Source organism: Sander lucioperca, chromosome 4, assembly GCF_008315115.2.
Source record: "Sander lucioperca isolate FBNREF2018 chromosome 4, SLUC_FBN_1.2, whole genome shotgun sequence".
Taxonomy (NCBI): Eukaryota; Metazoa; Chordata; class Actinopteri; order Perciformes; family Percidae; genus Sander; species Sander lucioperca.
The window spans coordinates 17,581,370-17,601,685 of NC_050176.1; the positions used below are offsets into that span (position 1 = coordinate 17,581,370).

General features: G+C 39.8%; 1 protein-coding gene and 2 long non-coding RNA genes across 3 annotated transcripts; 1 reads left to right on the top strand and 2 right to left on the bottom strand.

The window, feature by feature from the left end:
• Window positions 1-738: 738 nt before the first annotated feature.
• Window positions 739-8,063, bottom strand: grap2b (GRB2 related adaptor protein 2b). The gene is made up of 6 exons (XM_031289424.2): window positions 8,048-8,063; window positions 7,344-7,521; window positions 6,658-6,780; window positions 3,441-3,603; window positions 3,219-3,311; window positions 739-1,189 (listed from the first exon to the last, which is right to left on the bottom strand). Exons 1-6 carry the CDS (start codon window positions 8,061-8,063, stop codon window positions 1,004-1,006), a joined length of 759 nt encoding a protein of 252 aa, XP_031145284.1. The 3' UTR covers window positions 739-1,003.
• A 150-nt stretch (window positions 8,064-8,213) lies between these two features.
• On the bottom strand, window positions 8,214-9,130 carry LOC116042634. Its single transcript, XR_004103272.1, has 2 exons — window positions 9,046-9,130; window positions 8,214-8,944 (listed from the first exon to the last, which is right to left on the bottom strand). It is a non-coding gene; the product is annotated as an uncharacterized LOC116042634 (long non-coding RNA).
• Window positions 9,131-18,187: 9,057 nt separating this feature from the next.
• On the top strand, window positions 18,188-19,582 carry LOC118494972. The gene is made up of 2 exons (XR_004897197.1): window positions 18,188-18,965; window positions 19,126-19,582. It is a non-coding gene; the product is annotated as an uncharacterized LOC118494972 (long non-coding RNA).
• The last annotated feature ends 734 nt before the right edge of the window (window positions 19,583-20,316 follow it).

Below are 20,316 nucleotides of genomic sequence, written 5' to 3' on the forward strand. Positions count from 1 at the left end.
AAAGTAAAGGTGAAAAAAAGGCACAATTTATCATCACATTTGATCAGAACATGCATTAACTATGAGCAGCATTTTAATGCTGGCAGGGTGGATATGAATGTGCAACCTAATATACTATATAGTAGTTTAATCTAGAACATTGCATCATTTTCTATAAACTGATCAAATGTTTAACATATAAAACCTAAACCTGAAAAGTTATAACTAGCAATGAAAACGTGTAGTATAGCAGAAGTATGAAGTAACCTAAAAGGGACAGTACAAGTACAAGTAACTCTATACTGTACTTGAGTACAGGACTTGAGTAGATTTGCTTAGTTAACATTCCACCACTGGAAAGGACAGGTCAAGATAATGTGTTAATCATTTTTAAAATGTATAGTCCACTCTCAATAATAATGTTCATCACTGTTTTTACTGTTCAAATATAACAATTTGAAAATAAATATGTAATAGTTGATATCGACACACATCTTAAACTAAACTCATCATGTTTAGCATTACTGCAATATGTAAACCTTAATGATTCTTCGAGAAGGCCTATAAACAGCCAGACAGTCCTCCTATTATATCTCATATACATCCTATTGTACAGGACAGAACAGAAACAGAAAGTGTGTGTGTGTGTGTGTGTGTGTGTGTGTGTGTGTGTGTGTGTGTGTGTGTGTGTGTGTGTGTGTGTGTGTGTGTGTGTGTGTGCATGTGTGTGCATGCGTGTGTGTGTGTGTGTGTGTGTGTGTGTGTGTGTGTGTGTGTGTGTGCATGCGTGTGTGTGTGTGTGTGTGTGTGTGTGTGCGTGCATGCGTGCATGCGTGTGTCTTAACGAACAAGTTAGTCTTCATTTTTATTCTAGAACGCTAACACTTTTTGTCACAACACTGAGGCTTCTGCTGCTAGTTTCAGGGTTGTGACTTACTGTAAGTCAGGGTTGAGGTTACAGTTATTAGCATTAGGCATATGTTTGGATAAAATGCAATATTGCATGTGTTTGCATGTGTTCCTCTCAGATGGGTTGGGTGTAGTTGGATGGGAACAGGCCTGTTTTGCCCCTCAGCATGCCTTTCCACCAGGCCTGGTCAGAGCTCTCCAGGACCTTGATGACATCGCCGGCGTTGAACTCCAGCTCGTCCTTCTCTTCAGCGTGGAAACTGTACAGAGCTCTGACCTGCAGCTTGGAGGAGGCTTTGTGCTGGGCCAAGAGAGGACAGACAGGATGAGACACAGACAGATGCACAAACTCCATGAACCATGTGTCAAAAATGTTTTGGGAGGGTACAATATTAGAGCATTAGGTTTCAATTTCATTTCTTGTGTGCTGAGATTTCTAGAGAGTGTCATGCTAGGATTTAATTTGATAAAAAAAAGTGTGTCTGAAGTTAGAAATTGTTAGAACACTACATATTTTGAACCTGTTTTGTTATTACAGAAGCTTCGTCATTTTTGGTTTTGAATCAATATATACTTTCTCAGGACAATTTCATGGAAACCCTGTCACATGAATATATTTGAAAGAAAATTGTAAAGGCTATTGAATGTGTGACCCTGTTAATGTTAATATATATACAGTGCTGCTCATAAGTATTCATACCCATGCTAAAGTTGACTAAAAAGAGGAATAAAAAAATCATCTTTTGGAAATTGATCTTAATGCCTTAATTAAAAAAATGAGGAAAAATCTGACCTTTTAAGGACACCAATTTTTTTGTTAATGAATAATGTATTGTAAATAAATAAATGTTCTTCCTTACAATAGAGGGGCCATAATTATACATACCCCTATGTTAAATTCCCATAGAGGCAGGCGGATGTTTATATTTAAAGGCCAGTTATTTAATGGATCCAGTTAGCTATTAGGCTAACTGAAATAAAACCATGCCAATCTCTAGGTATGGTGAAGGGTATGTAATGATGTGGGGCTACTTTAATTCCAAAGGCCAAGGGAACTTTATCAGGATGCATAGTATCCTGGACCCATTAAATAACTGGCCTTTCAAAATAAAAATCTGCCTTCCTCTATGGGAATTTAACATAGGGGTATGTATAATTATGGCCCCTGTATTTTAAGGAAGAACATTTATTTATTTACAATACATTATTCATTCACAAAAAAAATTGGTGTCCTTAAAAGGTCGGATTTTTCCTCATTTTTTTTAATTAAGGCATTAAGATCAATTTCCAAAAGAAGATTTTTTTATTCCTCTTTTTAGTCAACTTTAGCATGGGTATGAATACTTATGAACAGCACTGTATATATAAAACACTGTTCTTTGTTGCAGCCCCGTTTAAACTGTAGTTGGACACACATTTTATTTTTAAAATCTTTTTTGGAGAGGCTTTAGTTGTTCCAAATCATCACTTGAATCCAATTGTGTTCACTGAAAACCATGGAAATTCAAGCTGGGTAGTTATAAAGGCAAATGGCTGCACTTTTATCCAAAGCACTTCACAATTTGCCTCTCAAACTGAGCTACAGTACCATGCAAAGTGCTGTTCTGACCATTGGGAGCACTTTGGGGGTTCAGTGTCCTGCCCAAGGATACTTTGACATGGGGACAGGAGGAGGTGGGGATCAACAGCCAACCCTGTGATTAGTGGATGATGCCGGTCTACCTCCTGAGCCATAACTGCCACTTTGTCTTAGTTTTCAAATAAGTTTCACCATTAGATGATAAAAAAAATTCAGCTTTTAGTCTCGCATTGCCAGACCTTCCTCCACAGCGCTGCGGAGGAGGGTCTGGCTAGTCCCCAGTCACAGCATTCTTGGATGGGAGAAAAACGTGCTCTGGTTTATTGGCATTTCTTTAAGCCAATCAGAATCACCAGACGAAGGCTAGGTGCCGCTGCAAAATAGACTATTCAGCTTTTAATGCTCATAAAGCCCCTTTTTAACATGCTTAAGAAAAGGTTGGCAACTTTTTTCTAGGCATCGACATTTTGGAGACACCCAACAACAGCGTATGGTACAGCAGATAAAATTTAAAGTTGAAGTCACCTAACTACACACACACACACACACACACACACACACACAGACATACACACACACACACACACACACACACATCTGCATACACACATGACCGGAGTATGATGCACACAAAATGCTGGACAGGGACATATAGTATGTTTACACAATCATTCAGACAACACGCACATACCCATCAGTGTACGCACAGAAGAACAACATAGTGACACACAGTAGGCCTACTGTTGAATACCTGTCGTGGTGCAGGTGTAGGTGGGCAGACGGAGAGTGGAGTTGCAGGGAGAGGAGCGGGGAGAGGCAGTAAACTGTCTGAGCCTCCTCGTTGCTGTTGAGACACAAAATAATTAATATCAACTTTTTTATAAAACATTCTGTTCATTGACTTATTATATTTAATTTGAAAGAGTTAAATACTACATCACTCTTGTTAAGTTCCCATGAGTAGCTTTCTTACCTGTTGTCCCATCTCTTGTAGTAATACTGGACCCTGTTTGGAGATAGAGGTGTTTTTGTAATATTCCACCAGCTGTTGGAGAGAAGGGAACTTTTCTAGCCACAGGTAATACTGCCCTCTGCTGTCCTGCAGCACCTTGAAGTGCTGCACATCTGCTGCATGTCTACAGTGGAGTACAATACAGAGAATGCTTTGTTTTGCTTTGCATGCCTTTTTTGTGTCATCACGGGCCCAGCTCAATACTTGTGAATTCAGATATAGAATTTATCTCCACTGTAAGTAAATGTGAGATGTTTTCAAAATGCAGTCTGTATTACATGAGGGAAAACACTGACGGGCTTCTTCTTAACAATCTTTTCAACCCTTCTAAGTACCAAAAGTATAACAGGATGTTTCTTTTTTAAAAGGTATTATTTGGGCTTCTAAATCTTTGTAATATCTTATTCCTAAACAAACATATTCACAACTCTACCAGAGCCAAACAGAAGCAGAATTGAGAGTTCTCAGTGTCCATGGTATGGGAGAAGATAATGCATACTATAACCCTTGTTACAAACTATTTTAGAAACACTGACATGGAAAACACCTACGGTTATAGTAGAAGCAGAAAGTTAGAGCAGAAAGTCAAAAGTGTTTTCTCTGCTTGTAACAAAGCATCATATTTGTACAGATTCAGAGTCGGCCTACCGCTCATAGTGACCGTCTGCACCTGGGTTTGTGTCATTGAATAAGCATGCTTTGTAGGAAGTCTGGAAAATTCAGATTTATCTACATGAATCATTTCAGTCAAGATCAGTCGATACTATGAGGAACAGCTATGACATCCCAGCATCATTGTCACATTGGTGCAAGCTTAGAAGTTTCTCAGAAAGAAAGTGCATCTGCTGGAGGAAGTGGTGTGCTCAAATAGTTATATATAGAAAATGCATAACATTGTGTGTGTGTGTGTGTGTGTGTGTGTGTGTGTGTGTGTGTGTGTGTGTGTGAGAGGGAGAGAGAGAGAGAGAGAACAACAAATATATTATGATTTACTGGACAGATGGGGGGAGGGGATTTGAGTGTGTGGATTGCAGAGAAAGGTCTTATCAGCATTAACTTTCATTTATTACATGCAGGAGGGGGAATGACTTAGATATCTAAGGTGCATTTCACTGTTACCACAACAACAGCCCCTCCTACTTGTGGGCAATAAAACAGCAGGTGAGCTTGTGGACAGATTAACTTTGTGGAACAAGACACCATGTTGCCATGTTATGGGTTGAAGACTTCAAATGAATCCACAGGTGTAGGGGTGTGATGTTGTATTATGATGAGGCCGAGGACCAGAGCAAAAACAGTTAATGTAACTGGTTTTGTGTGAGAACCATTCAATATTTCCTGAATCCCTTAATTATTTATCTTACAATGTCATATATATTCCCATTAATATAATGTAATTAAGGTATATAGTAGAAACGAACAATTTTGAAAGGGTAAGGGTCTAAATGACATTAACATAGGGCAGAAAATCTAACCAGACACTGTTCAATTCAGGTTGAATAAAGAAAACAAAAAAACTGCCACTGAGGAAAAAGGCAGGGCTTATATTGACTTCACAGAGAGAAATGTCCAAGAGATGGAAAGAGCGAAATGTCCACTGAGAGGACTAAGGCAGGGAGATCACTGACAAAACAAAGTGAAGATATATTAGAAAAGTGGAAATGGTGGATGATCTTCAAAAGGCCACTTAAAGATGCAGTAGGTAAGACTTATAAAACTAACTTTCTGTCATATTTTTTTAAACTGACCCTATGTTCGAGTAGAATTACATGAAGCAGGTAATAAATAATAAAAAAATAATCCTCTGGCACCACCGACAGCCTGTAGTGCGATTTGCAAAAATCCACAGCTCCCTGTTCAGATACACCAATCAGGGCCAGGGGGGTGTCTAACTGCATGTCAATCACTGCTCATGCACACGCATTCATTCTCCCTTATGGGGGGAGGGGCTTAGGAGACCGTTTGGGCTTAAAGCCTGGTTCACACGGCAGGATAATTAGGCCGATTTTAGCCCCGATTCATCCCTTCCGACAATCTTAGGGATGCTCCGATTATCGTAAAATAATCTGATCAGATATTCCTGCCGTGTGTGGTGTGTTAAGACTGCTCTCGTCTGCTCGGAAGGACGTCGGGACCGCTCCGATCTCAAATCGGGGATATCCAACATGTTGGATTGTTTTGGCCCGATTTCTCCTCATGTGTGGTGTCCCCCGGTGACAAACGAGCACGCAGCCTGTGGACTGTGGTGTGTAGCCAATCAGAAAGTGAGGTGACGAGGCGGCGGGAAACAAAATCAAAACAGCCGGCGGCATGGCGCACCAGAAAGTCCGGTGGACGTCGGAGATAAGTATAGCAAGTATAGTCCATGCTCGCGTTGTCTCCACTTCTTTGACCATCGCCTTTTCTTTTGATAACGTTTTCTTCCGGTTAAAAACAAACTACAAATTATCGCCACTGCATCCTCTTCGTCCGCCATGATTGTTTACTCTGAAGTCACGTTTGATCTCGAGGGATTTTGCGAGATTTCCCGTCTGACCTGGGAATGCTCGGGAGTCAAATCGGTTCGTGTGTGATGTGTTGATTTTGCCGTGTGCTGCGCACCACACACTGTACGACCAAAACTGTTAGACCCGTGATTTTTTATCGCCGTGTGTGGGGTCTCTCAGGATTGGAAAATCGGCCGACAATTTTAAAATCGTCCCGTGTGAACCAGGCTTTAGCAGAAAGGGAGGGAGGGACTGAGAAGTTGTTGATGTTCAAATTCTTTGGCTAAGTCCTGGATCTTCACAATCCTACCTACGGCACCTTTAAGTGGTAACAACAATTCTAATAAAAGCATCCCATGATATTACGCGCTAAGCTCAAAAATGTTTTGTTGAGAAAAAGTTTTATTGCAAGAAAGATGTATTGCAAGCAGAAAAAACAAAACTAAAACTTCATAGGCCTAGCATATGCTAATACTAGTCTGTTGGAGCAGCAGCACAATATCAGATTTGCCTGCAGTGTACTGAGAATGTACGTATATTTGGGCATCAAACAAAACAGTAAAATCCACCTCTGTAGCAGTTAGCAGTCATTACCACATAGATAAAGCACAACTCTTAACTTAATGGAAAATAGTAACCACATTTGGCTCTTGCTGGCTTTATATGCACATATAGACATACACTTAATGCACCTGACAGAGATGGAGAAGTCACCCTGAGCTACATTTCGGCTACCCCGTATAAGGAAGGCCCCCACAGGCTGTTGCATCAGCTTCTCCTCGGCATCACTGCGACTGCAGTCCTCCTGGTACCAGCTGGAGTCATGGAGGAGAGAGGCAGAAAATGACAGAGGTTTCAGGGGTTTAGGAATAGTAAGTTCAGGGAGTAACAAAGCCATGATGGTGATGAAGGGAGGATAAATGATCAAATATTCATGGGAGAAAGTGTGAGAGAATGAGAGGAAAAGGAAAGGAGGAGGTTGAGAAACATTTAAGTATGTAGATCACGTTTAAAACAAAGATTATTATTTTTGTTATAGGTTCAATACAATTCAAATATAAGGTATAAAAGGAATGACATTGCTAAAAGCCCAGAAAAATACTTAAGTAAAGCTGTAATTATTATTTTTTTAATGTGATGTGATGACTGTCTTCCCACTCTTAATCTATTTACTGTGGAGACAGATGCTCTTAGTTGTTCCTTTTTCCCTTCTGCATTTCATTTATTACAGCCAACGTGCAGCAGAAAATACCATGCAGCAGTAAAAGCCATTTTAGTAAGACAAAATATAAGGTTTATAAAGTTTATTTTTTTTATTTTTTTATTAAATGGGCAGGGACTTGGTGCTTGATGCTTTTTGGCTTTATGTGAGTTTTACCTGGGCAAGTCAATGTTGATGAAGTTTTTGGGGACATACCCCTCTAATCCATGGAGTTCTGCTTTGTACCAGTTCCCAGTAGTCTGCAGAATCTGACACAGTGGGACACAATTACATATATACGGAAGAGGATTCGGGCCACATGTGAAAAAATGTATTTGAGTTTTGAGTTTAAATTCTGAGAAAAAATTCAGAATTCTGACTTGTTTTAAGTAAAAAAAAAAAATAATGTTTAAAAAAGAAAGGTCTGAATTCTGCGAATAAAGTCAGAATTCTGACCTTTTTTTTAAAAAACTTTCTTTTTAAACACTTTCTTTAAGTCTAATTTTTTTTTAAAAAAAAGAAAAAAGTTAGAGTTCTGAGAAGAAAGTCAGAGAATTCTGATTTTTTTAAAATCAGAACTCAGTCCTCTTCCATACACATAAGACACGTTTACTCCAAAAATAAAAGTCACATTGAGGTGAACATACAACCCTGTTTTCTACATTTTGTATTGCAGAGTGAACTTATTCAATGTCTCTAATGTCTCCAAACTAATGGTTCTCTATCTGATTCATAGCTCTGGTTGAGATGCAAAAAACTATTCTTTTTTTGACAACTTTACGGTACCTGGAGAAATATATATATATATATATATATATATATATATATATATATATATATATATATATATATATATATATAGAAATATAGAGTTTAGACACCAGCTGATCTGTTCATAGGACCATTATACAGATGGTTTTTATTTTTATTGATTAGACCTTAAAAGTCATCAGGTGTCATTTTTTTTATCTTGACCTACAAAAAACAGATCTAGTGAGAGTGCATTATTGGTTTGTGTGATTTGTGAAAAGTCTCTCGGACTTTTGCATATGCATATGTCCTAATAAGTCTCATTAAACTGTTGACTGATTGCACTACAGATTCAGGTGGAATCATGTCCATACACATCACTGTAACTTCAGAGGAAGACTAATTATTGTTACTATACTTTAACTGGTACTATGCTGTCAAAACATAAATATGTACTTGTAGTTTCTCCTCGCCTTTGCTATTTTGTTTTTTTACACTTTGTGACTGTTGTGTCAAGAAAACCCCAAAAGAAATAAAGATCACCTTGCAATGACTGTCCTGTGATATTAGGAAATGAACTTGTATTACAACAGCAGGATGCAGTTTCACAACACATGTATAACCTGCTGCACAAACAAAACAAAAAAAGCGCAGCAGAGAACAGTGGACACAATGATGCAAATACTGTTGCTCTCACGCTGGCTGCATGAATGTACTGAATAGCCAGTCTTGCAGGTGATAATGATTTACATGAAAATACTGCCAGCACTAACAACGGTAATTTGCGTAATTTGAATGCCTTTTCCTATTGAGAGCTATTCATAATTTGAAGGACGTATGCTATGTTGTTGAAAACAAAAAGTAGGAACTAGGTACAGTGGAAAGTGAAGCAGTGTTTGGTGCCAGTGTGTTGTGCAGCATGTGTGTGTATGCTCCTTGCCTTCAATCGCTCTCCCTTTTTGAAGCTGAGTTCATCGCCAGCTGCAGCTTCATAGTCGTACTTTGCTGTAGCCTCCATGGTTAAGGAGCTAATAGAAAGAGGGGGCGGAGGTATTAAGACGTTAAATGTGTAGGTTTACGAACACTAAAACTGTTCAATTAAAAGTAGTACATGTCTAGTTTTGTTTACCTTGTAATATAGCCAATGAGCTGACACTCTCACAGCATTATATGATGTAGAAAAATAACTAAAGCTGTCGTGAGGTGCTGATCACTGGAAGCAGACTTGAAAGTAAGCAAAAACAATTGTCTCACACTCTGGCTCCATATACATTTCTCTATTTATTCTGACAAAGTTCAGCCCCCAGGCCTTCTTCAAATTGTTGATTTTGAACAATTTTGTCATCACAATAAATAGAGAAATGCATGTGGAGCCAGTGTGCAACACTTTTTTTTGCTTACTTTCAACTCTTATAGCAGTACACAAACAACCCAGTAACATTTGCATTAAAAGTGAAAGTTTTTAAGAGGTCTATATATATATATATATATATATATAACCACTGTCTGAATGTGAAGCAGGTCCTGACAGCATGTTGAAATACAGGCATGAAAGGTAATATATGTAACTGGGACATCTAAACCAACTCAACCAAATTTAACTTGACTGATGTCTAGAAGCAGTTTGACTGAGATGCATTTCAGGAGGCTATACAAATGACCACATTTAAAAGGTGTCACAGGGCTGACACTGATGCAAGTATTTTCTGTCATTCCTAATATTTGCAGTCAAAAAGCACCACAAAGAAGAGCTTTACCCTGTCTTCTCTCCTTAGTTTTTCTTTTTTACACACATTAAATGAATGGTTTTGACAGATGAAATCAATAAGCTATCACAAGCTTCACCTCAATCGGATCCACTCTGTTGTACCTTCAGCGCCATAGGAAGAAGGTCTGTCTTGACAGCTCAGAAAACAGCAGGACAACAAACCATGATTCAAAACGACAATCTGTTGCCATTTTGTGCCTCATTGAAGAGAAGGAAACATTGTGTTTACTCACCGTGTATGTGTTGCTCTCCCCGCAGAGCTGAAATCCTACTGTTCATGAAGAACAGAAGTGACAAACCCCTGCTGCCGGTTCACAGGAAGCACACTCACACTGCAGCAGCCACTGAAACACACTTTCTGTCGCTGCTGACCACTCGCACACAGTCACACATGCTCAAACTGAAATAGACACGCATACACATGTATGGGAACAAATACTGTATGAAGTAAAAGCAATGTTTAAGTCTAAGCTAGCTGCATGGTTGTTATTAACTGTAAAATATACAGTGCACAGGTTCACAAACTGTAGCAGTTGAGGATTAACTGCTGCCTAAAGGATGCTTTAAAAGCTTACTTTTAAAGTAGGCCTACATTTTTTTTCAAAAAGGTTATCAACTTCATATTTACTTATTATGTCAAACTGGAAACAGATGAAGACTCCAGAAAGAGCTTGATATTTAGAATACCAACAGTTGTGTTTATATGGAGACGTATACTTAAGATAGAATGCTAACAGACGTTAGCATTAAAGTGATGGTTCGGAGTAATTTCACCCTAGGCTGCTTTGCACCTTGACCTCGAGCCAAACAACCCTCCATAAGCTTTTTTCCCTTGTTATAACGTTGGTCGAGTTAGTGTTCTGTGCGGGATCCCGCGGGATCTCGCACGATAGCAGCCGAGAGGAGTTTCCATCAGGCAAGTGTTATTTAAATATAATTCTGGTGTAGTTACAAACTTTCTAATGCCTCGTTTTATAAGTGAAGAAACCATTTGTACTACTGTAGAAGTTTGCTACCATTCCGGGCATTATTAGTGGGGTAATTTACGAGATACAAACGTGGATCCATTAGCACCTGCACTAAGCTAACCAGCTGATAACGCTAACTCGACCAACGTTATAACAAGGGAAAAAAGCTTATGGGGAGTTGTTTGGCTCGAGGTCAAGGTGCAAAGTAGCCTAGGGTGAAATTACTCCAAAACTATCACTTTAAGCTTAAAGTAGGTGAGTTTAAGAACATCTCGGGCGGGCAAAGTACAACTTTTACTTAACTATTAACTTACCAAAATGAAAGTTAAGCTAAATCTGATAATGCTAAGCTTGTATCTTTTTTTTTTAATTTGTAAATGATGTGGCTTACTTACCAAAAAACACACATGCCTACAGTTAACCAGAGTGTACTGTAGTATAATACATTTATACTACAATCAAGTAAAGATGTAACTTTATTTTTCTGAATCAAACATGCCAAGGACTGCAACACAAGCACTGGGGTTATATCTGTTCCTTCAATCAAGCTCATTGGTGTCCAAAACAGGAAGTTTAGTCATGGGGTTTGCCTTGTAATGATGATGTGGTTCACATTCCTTCCGTATAGGTGACATTTCATTTGTGGTTTGCTGAACGTCTGGATCGGTTCGCAGCCGAGTGTGAAGCGGCTGGGATGAGGATCAGCACCTCTAAATCTGAGGCCATGGTTCTCAGCAGGAAACCGATGGAGTGCCTTCTCCAGGTAGGGAATGAGTCTTTACCCCAAGTGAAGGAGTTCAAGTACCTTGGGGTATTGTTCGCGAGTGAGGGGACAATGGAGCGGGAGATTGGTCGGAGAATCGGCGCAGCGGGTGCGGTATTACACTCAATTTATCGCACCGTTGTGACGAAAAGAGAGCTGAGCCAGAAGGCAAAGCTCTCAATCTACCGGTCAGTTTTCGTTCCTACCCTCACCTATGGTCATGAAGGCTGGGTCATGACCGAAAGAACGAGATCCAGGGTACAAGCGGCCGAAATGGGTTTCCTCAGGAGGGTGGCTGGCGTCTCCCTTAGAGATAGGGTGAGAAGCTCAGTCATCCGTGAGGAGCTCGGAGTAGAGCCGCTGCTCCTTCGCGTCGAAAGGAGCCAGTTGAGGTGGTTTGGGCATCTGGTAAGGATGCCCCCTGGGCGCCTCCCTAGGGAGGTGTTCCAGGCACGTCCAGCTGGGAGGAGGCCTCGGGGAAGACCCAGGACTAGGTGGAGGGATTATATCTCCAATCTGGCCTGGGAACGCCTCGGGATCCCCCAGTCGGAGCTGGTTAATGTGGCTCGGGAAAGGGAAGTTTGGGGTCCCCTGCTGGAGCTGCTACCCCTGCGACCCGTTACCGGATAAGCGGAAGAAGATGGATGGATGGATGAACGTCTTTGCTTGGGTGGAGCTGCTGTCTAGTGATTTGTGTGCACATTAACAGCGTCTGTTTACATGTATTTAAATGTGATTGAATTAAGCACCCATTGTCATAACTCAGGCTTCAGAGAACTGGGTGGACCCAAATGCAGAGACAGCAGGCAGTGTCGAGTTCAACGGTTTAATGACAAAGTCCATGCAACAAAAGGTGTCCTGAATACAGTAGGCAAAGTACAAAGCAGGAACAGGCAGAATCCAAAAACATGAATAACAAAATACTAGGAACACTGAGACCAACGGGGAAGATTACGCACACTCTCACAGAATCCAAAACACAGTACAATGACCTGACAACAGACAAGGGGAACACAGAGCCGACAGTAAATTGTGGAGGTGGAGTCATTTTTACCTGTGGTGGGGCCTTTGAATGTCCGTTCAATCTAGCTGTAGTCATCATGTTTGCCACATGATGGCAGCAGACTGTAAGAAAGAGTATTGGAGCTAAATATATATATATATATATATATATATATATATATATATATATTTATTTATTTATTTTTTTTTAACAACCAAGTAAGTTCCTCTTAACTTTGCCCAGGCTCACAGATACAGTGTGACTTTACCAGGCATGAATTAAGGTTATTTTTTTTTCATTTCATTTGTCATTTGGATTTCACTGGACCTCAGGTATTACTACTTTGAGCAAGATATGTATTTTTTGATTGGCAGGACAGGCACTTAATAGGGTCTGGGCACCGAAACGTCTATACTTTTATGGCACCGACCGAAATACTCCGATCCTATCGAGTATCGAAAAATGATTTATCTTTCAGTGCTAAATTTCGGTTCCAAAAGCGTCTGTGAGCCAATAATCATGTAGCATACTTGCGTGTAAGGACCTAAAGTCGCCGGCGATTGGCTGTCTAACGTAAACTAAAACACTAAAACACATAACTGTTTTGATTCACAATTAAGGTGGAAAATAAAAGTTAAGGAACCGGCATCGAAACTGAGGTATCAAAATTGGCACCGGATCGAAAGATTTTGAATGATGCCCAGCCCTAGCACTTAGTCACACCAAGTTAATTAATATAAGTTAAATATCACAAACATTATAGGCCCACATCAGCATACATTTTTCAAGAAGACAAGTAAAGCCTCCAACACCAGTTTGAGGTGAGATCTACAGTATGTCAAGCCTCCTAGAATATCAGTGTATTTTTCAGGTGTATAATCTACTGTATGTTCATTGTATTTGCTTTCCTTCATTTGTTTTTCTTCTCCTGCCCTACTTCGCTCAAGCTGAACAGCCAATCAGAATGATCCCTCTTACCAACACGGATTCAAAAAGGCCGACGGGGGTCGTGTGAGCTGGACACACTGCAGAAACCAGAGCTGCCGACGCTCACTGTCGGCCCAACTTTGACCAACAGCCGACCATCTCACTGGCGTGTCAGCCCCTTGAGAAAAAGAAAAAGACGTTATAAGGACAGACTAGACAGGAAGAGTGACAGACAGAAACAGAAAGGAGGTGAGAGGATGCAGAGATGCAGCCAGTGGCAATGCAAGCAAATACTGGCACCACCAACACTCTGCCTGGCCCTCTGATATTTACAGTCAGTCGTCGGCCTAACATGAATGCTCAGATCAGCTCAGTGTGGTGTTCGGTGGGGGATTGGATCCTGAGACAGGGCTGAAAAGCAAATGTGATTTGAAAAAAAAGGAAACGACAAAAAAGGGAACCAATCACTTCCACCGCGAGAGGATTTATAAATGGTCTCCATGTACCCTCATAGATGTTTATATGTGTGTGTTACTTTCTTTTACAATGCCAAAAGAATAATTTGCCTCTTGATAGCTGTTGCCAAGGTGACCTACAGCTGTACGTGCATCTATTGTTATCCAGCCTATTATGCAGCACGTGGAAAAACAAAACAGGTACAGGTGTAACTATTGAATCATTGTCCTGTGTGTGTGTGTGTGTGTGTGTGTGTGTGTGTGTGTCTGCGTGTGTGAAACACTGTTGACTGTGTTTAATGGCCTGAGTCCATTAAATATCCCATCTAGCTTCATGACAGAGCTCATAAAACTCAGTTTGAACAGGTGGAAATGAGTCGTATATGGCTCAGTGCAGAGCTGCCATTCAGCATTTATGTTGCCCGCTAACTCTGTTTAGTGTGCGTGACTGTGTGCCATCTGTATGCGTTAACGCTCTGCGACAGTTGCATCTTTTAGATGTTGAGAGACTTCAAACTCTGGAGAGTGAGTGAGTGCAAATGGAAAATGGAAGGGAGCGCGATGTATTTGACAACAGAGAGAGACAGAGATATGTGATAAATATTCTGTGAGCAAACATCACATTTCATTCTGTTTACTGTACCTTTAACTCTGTTCCTCTCGCTTCTCCCAAACCTCTGACCAAAGTCTGAAGAGGCACAGGGAGTGAGAGGAAGGACCAAAGGAAATATATTGACTTTTAAAAACTCCTTGACTAAACTGCTCCCTGAAATTCTTAAAAGACAAAAAATATCCTACCAGGATTTGAAGCCAGTTCAACAATACGTCTAGGCACTACAAATTCCTTCCTAACATTCATAAATGTGACAGCACTGTCCCCAGTAGGAAATCACCTGCACTCCAGAAAGAGGCATGACCGAATCTCCCAGTACAGGTTTGAAATTAAAAATGTCACCAGTCAAAATCAAATGTATTAAAAACTCTCAAATTCTTCCATTTCTTATGAGCTGGATGATCATTTGGATGACGAGTGGGTCCTAATGACATCAGATTGATCAAATATCAAAGACTTCCTCTCTCTCTAGCAGATCACATCGTTAGTTTTAGGGAAACATTTTTTATATCATATCAATAGTTTGAGCTTAAAAAATAGTTTTGAACCAGGACCTTCAGTATGTGGATCATGTTGCCTATGAAAAATAAGGCAGGTCAGATTTTGTAGTCTACAGTTGTTACTTCAATGGGTCGGATGCATGTTTAATCAATATTTTAGTAAATATATTTAAGGGATAGTCAAATATTTAAGGGCTCGGATCAGGATCAGGGCCAGAAAAACTTGATTTAGACATCCCTGCTTATAATATATATATATATATATATATATATATATATATATTCAATCTATGATGATGGTATCCAGGGGCATTTCTAGGACTTGAGGAGGTTCGGGGCTTAGCCCAGACACATTTAAATAAATTGAATGCAATGCAAAACTGCAATTGGCTTGCTTAATAGCCAGTATATGTTCATTTTAGCTTCCAGTTTGTAGAATTAGGTTAGCTGGCACCAACATTTGGCCTAATCATAACTGGCCTGGCAACCCAAAGGCCAAGGTTTTGTTTCCAGAGAAATTTTGAGCATTAAACACTTCATTTCCTGCATTCAGGTGAATTTTTATGCAGCTATTTCTACCTTTTTCTGAATCAATATGCTGGAAATATCTTTATGTGAAGGGAAACATAGATTACAATCCAAATATAAAAACATAATGGAATATATTGCAGTTAGGCTCTCAGGCATTCTGTATTGCTTTCAACTATTTATTCTCCTGTAGATCGGCACACATGTAGCCTAGGCATAATTTACTCTTCCTTCTCTTTTGCATCTTTTCTTGGGGAAGTAACCTCCTTAAATGTGCATATGACAATTATTCACCTCAGTGATACATTAATTCATTTTAATTTATTAATAAACCCCTGGACTGTAATATTTCAGATGTTTGAGAAAGATTTCTGCTCATGTCCAAAATATTGTGCACATTCAAAATATAACTCATCCCATCTGTGTTATCTGAGGTTTGGAGGAGTTGTGATATTTTGAGAAAAATAAAGTTAAGAAGTTTTAGAATAAAGTCATTTATTCAAATTTTAGAAAATAATCTACCTGCACCATAGTCTGCTGTGCAATACGTGATTGCTCTGCTGATACGGTAGATCTCAGACCTTCTGACAGACACAGAGCCCCGTTTGAGACTCTGGTCTCTGAGTGAGACAACGTTTAGGGAAGTGGCTGTACGCTGCTCTACATCGGAGGTGGAAAACCTAAACTACGGCAGAAATACACGGAGCTCAAACGTGACACATCTGCTGCAGCATGTCCACAGCATAGCGTGTCCTTTATAAACCTGAAGCAGCACAGCTTTTTACAGCGAGAGTGGACACTAAGCGACGCACAGGTCTGCTTCAGAGCTTTGTGTGTTTGAGTCTGAGCCATAGACTGTAAACGTCACGTCACAGGAACTTCAAACTAAATCATGTGTATTGCGCTCCTAAACTTTGCATTAATGGCATCAATGTATTAGACTGATGTATGCAGTATGTGCGAAGCCAAAGCACAATGAAATAAGGGAACTTAGGGATCATTCGGTATTTATGGAATGGACCACCGGAGGAAAATAGGGGAGGGTCATGTCTTTTTATTCTTTGTTGATGGGAGGGTCATCCAATTTTTTTTAGTCTAGGGGGGAGGGTCACCCAATTTTTGTATTCATGAGAACAGCAACATTTCAAAGTGGCTTGTTTGGTGCATATTTATCTATGTAGCTCTCTCAGTCTTGGCCCCTATTGTTTAGTCAGCCAGACAATTTGAGCTGTAGCTTTAGAGACCATGGGATTTCCCAAACTGAATAAATCCCGCTCGCACATATAAACACAAAACTGCTTTGCTAGCTCCATCGTGTTGTAACTAAGACATCTGCTGAGAAAATAATTGTATTCATTAGCATGATTGCCGTACTGTTTAGTTCAAAAACATCCAAAACATTGTACGAAAACATACCAGACGCAAGCTTTTATTTTGAAAAGTTGAAGCTTGCGGACTGCACCAGCCGAGCGGGCATGCGTGAGACGGGAGGTCTCCAGGCTGCAGCCATACCCGACTCAAATATCCTTTGTGATCCCGGTGATTATTTGTGAAATTGTGCAAACGACAGCCTTTTCAAGTCTAGTTGAGTTTGGATAATGTTCAGCTTCGGCAAGCTTACCTATGCTCAAATATACAATGACTGAGGAAGCCTAGTGACGAGTCCATAGCAACCAGTGTTGAATTTGTTATTTCACAGTGTCCTTTGTTGAATGGTCTCAATGTTTTATTGTTTTATTTCATGTGAATACTAGTTTACTAGAGGAGTAACTTAGTATCTGAAGTAATGCAGTAATGCAGGAAGTGTGCATTTAGTTTCCATGCTTATTGTGTTTCCACAGCTGTGTTAGTGAGTAAATCTACTGAAATGGCCACCACACCATAACAGAGGAGTGGGATGCGTCAGATGAGAATGCAGAGGTTTAGTCACGTATGTCATGGCTGTAGAAAAACAATGGGAAACTGTACATCTTTGCCAAGTGCAAACCAGTACAATAAATTGTTGGGGAGGGTCTTCCATTTTCTCCCAATCATTTTGGAGGGTCGTTCAAAATGTAATGCTGGTGAAGGCAGGGTCAGGTCTATTTTGGCTAAAGGTCCCAAAACTCCTCCGTTGGCCCCTTAATTAAATAACGAACAGTCCCTTATATTGGTTTAGAGAGAGCAACAATTTAGCGGACTGCTAGTGTGAGTAAATCTACTGAAATGGCCACCACACCATAACGGAGGCGTGTGATGTGTAAGATGAGAATGCAGAGGTTTAATCGTGTAAGTCATGGCTGTAAAAAAAAACAATGGGTATCTGTATATCTTTGCCAAGCGCAAACCAGTACAGAATGCATCAATAAATTGTTGGGGAGGGTCATCTCTTTTTTCCATATCATTGTGGAGGGTCATCCAAAATGTATTACTGGTGATGGGAGGGTCAGGTCTATTAAAGATCCCAAAACTCCTCCGATGGCTCCTGAAATAAATAACGAACAGTCCCTTATGATTTCAAGGGTTTACATAGGCTATTGTCTGGTTTCATATTTGTCAGTCAACCTTTCAAAATACATTCGGGGCTACACTCAGAACATTCGGGGCTAAGGCTCCGGCAAAATCGGCTGATCTGGTTAAATAAACAAAACCACTGAGGTTTTTTTTAAAGGGTGATGGCATTTTGGTATGGAAGGTATAAAGTGTTCAAGCAATGGAAAAATAATTGATCTTAAATTAGAAATCACTATTATCCTGCTGCTGCTACTGCTGCTGCTCTTTAGGAGATGCCTACTTCTTCAAGGACAACCTTTACTGGGTGCTGCAGAACGGAAGACTGAACCAAGCTGTCGTCACTCCTAAATCCATCGCTGTAGACTGGCTCAGATGTCAAGCTCCTCTGCCTGCAACCTCCCGTCCTCAATCCCCAAAGGAGTGCCTCTGTGACTTGAATGCGTCATCACCATTTCTAAGAAGCAGCTGGCTCTTCCTGATCTCTGTTATATTGATAATTAATGAATTTGTTAGAATAGATGGATGGAATTTGTTTGAAACCAAGTGGCTGTTTATGTAATACTTCTATTGTTCCACTGGAGTGTAATAGAGGCTCTTTACATCATTATACTCACAGTACATTACAAGACACAAGCTGGTTTCAAATTACACATTATGTCATAAAATGTTAAATATCCACCTGATACTTTAGCATAGGTCAGTGTCACTGCAAATACTTTACCTCTTTCAGAACATATTGCTGACCCATGAAAATAGTCCGCTCGTGTCCGAAATCACTCACTGCTCACTATTAGCCCACGATATATTGAGTAGTGAATGGGTGAATGATTTCGGACACCGTCTATTATTTTTGCGTCCTTCTGCCATCCTGCTATAGAATTTCACCCCCTCTATTTTCCAAAGTATTTGGATTACAGAGCCTGTACAGGGTAACACGTGGAAATTCAACACAGAAATCCAGCACGCAGGCTGCTATCTCATAATGAGGCTCTACACAACCACTGGCCACACAAACATACTGAAGTGCAACTGTACAGTACAAACAGAAATATGGTAAATTATACTTGCAGACTGGGTTGTGGTTTTTTGTTGCCCCATTTTTATATTTTTGAGTCTGATGTTGTACATGTAACTCACTCACTAACACGTGAATGATCAAGAACAAAAATCACCTTTTTATTGGCGGTCAAGCTGATTTTCTTGACAGTATTAATGCAACAGTTCTGCAAACAGAGATGTGGACTTAGCAACAGGTACAGAGTCAGCGGGGGCAATCTAAGCAGGCGGGGCTAGGGTTATGGGATATGTTGACTAAAAAAGTGCAGAATTACTGCACAGAAGTAGCCGTTGTGACATCTTTACACATTCATGCTTCATTTTCTTCATATTTTAGTTATTTAACACTGATTATGTTATTCTTGTATTTTATTATTTTAATTTCTATTTGAATCCATCACTGTGATCCTTTTGAGGGGGAGCTCTGCAGATGTAATGCAGTAAATCATTCTTAAAGGTAGTAGAGTTTAGGGATTTCGATTAAAATATGTTTTTTTCTCAGGTTAGGCCAAATGTAGATAATGCATTGGTATGTATGAACAATTTTTAAGTGACTATTAGAAAATATCAGTAAAAAGAGTTCTTAATATTACTTTCCTCTTGCAGTGTGTCTGAAAATGATCTCTTGATCTCAGCACCTTCAGAAGTAGGGTTATTCAAGACTCACTTGCCATGACAAATCTTGATAATAGAGTACATGTTGATCTCCAGTTACAGCCCTACAACGAGAGTATCTATTGTTTCCTCAGTGTTGGTTGACATTTGTCTTCTGACTCTCTGGTTAAGATGGGTTGCTATAAGAACTAGCAGCTCTGCTGTTACAGTAAACTCCTGGAACACCAAAGTAAAGTGATGCATAATGAGTACTGAAAACTTGATTTAACATTTAAATATGACAATGAGTTACTTTGCTTCAAACTTCACAATGGCATGACAAATGCATGCGTCAAAGGCCTTCATCTTTTTTTTTTTTTTTTAAACATGGAATAAATTAATAGGATATTAGGAGTATTTATTTTGTTCTTCAAGTGGGAAATGTCTAGATAAGCTCTAAGCTGCTGAGGAATGAGAAACACTTGCATCCTCACAGACGTTACTTATAAAAAAAGATAAGCGACTTAGAATTAAAATGTGATCATGCTACATCTGAACTTCGGAACTCTAACGCATGATCAGATGCTCATGGAGTATAGGATAAAGAATGAAAAGCCCTCAAGGAATGTTCTAGTTTGATGATTAGCGTTACTGACACTAAAATTCAAATGAGGTAACAAAAAAAAAAAATTAAAGTGATCTTGAAGTAAAGTACACCTTGTTCGATAAGTA

Excerpts from the sequence above, each read along its gene's own strand:
- grap2b (XM_031289424.2), bottom strand. Across the intron at positions 6,781-7,343 it reads ATCAACATTGACTTGCCCAG|CTGGTACCAGGAGGACTGCA; the intron begins GTAAAACTCACA and ends CCATGACTCCAG. Across the intron at positions 3,604-6,657 it reads GACTTCTCCATCTCTGTCAG|ACATGCAGCAGATGTGCAGC; the intron begins GTGCATTAAGTG and ends ACTCCACTGTAG.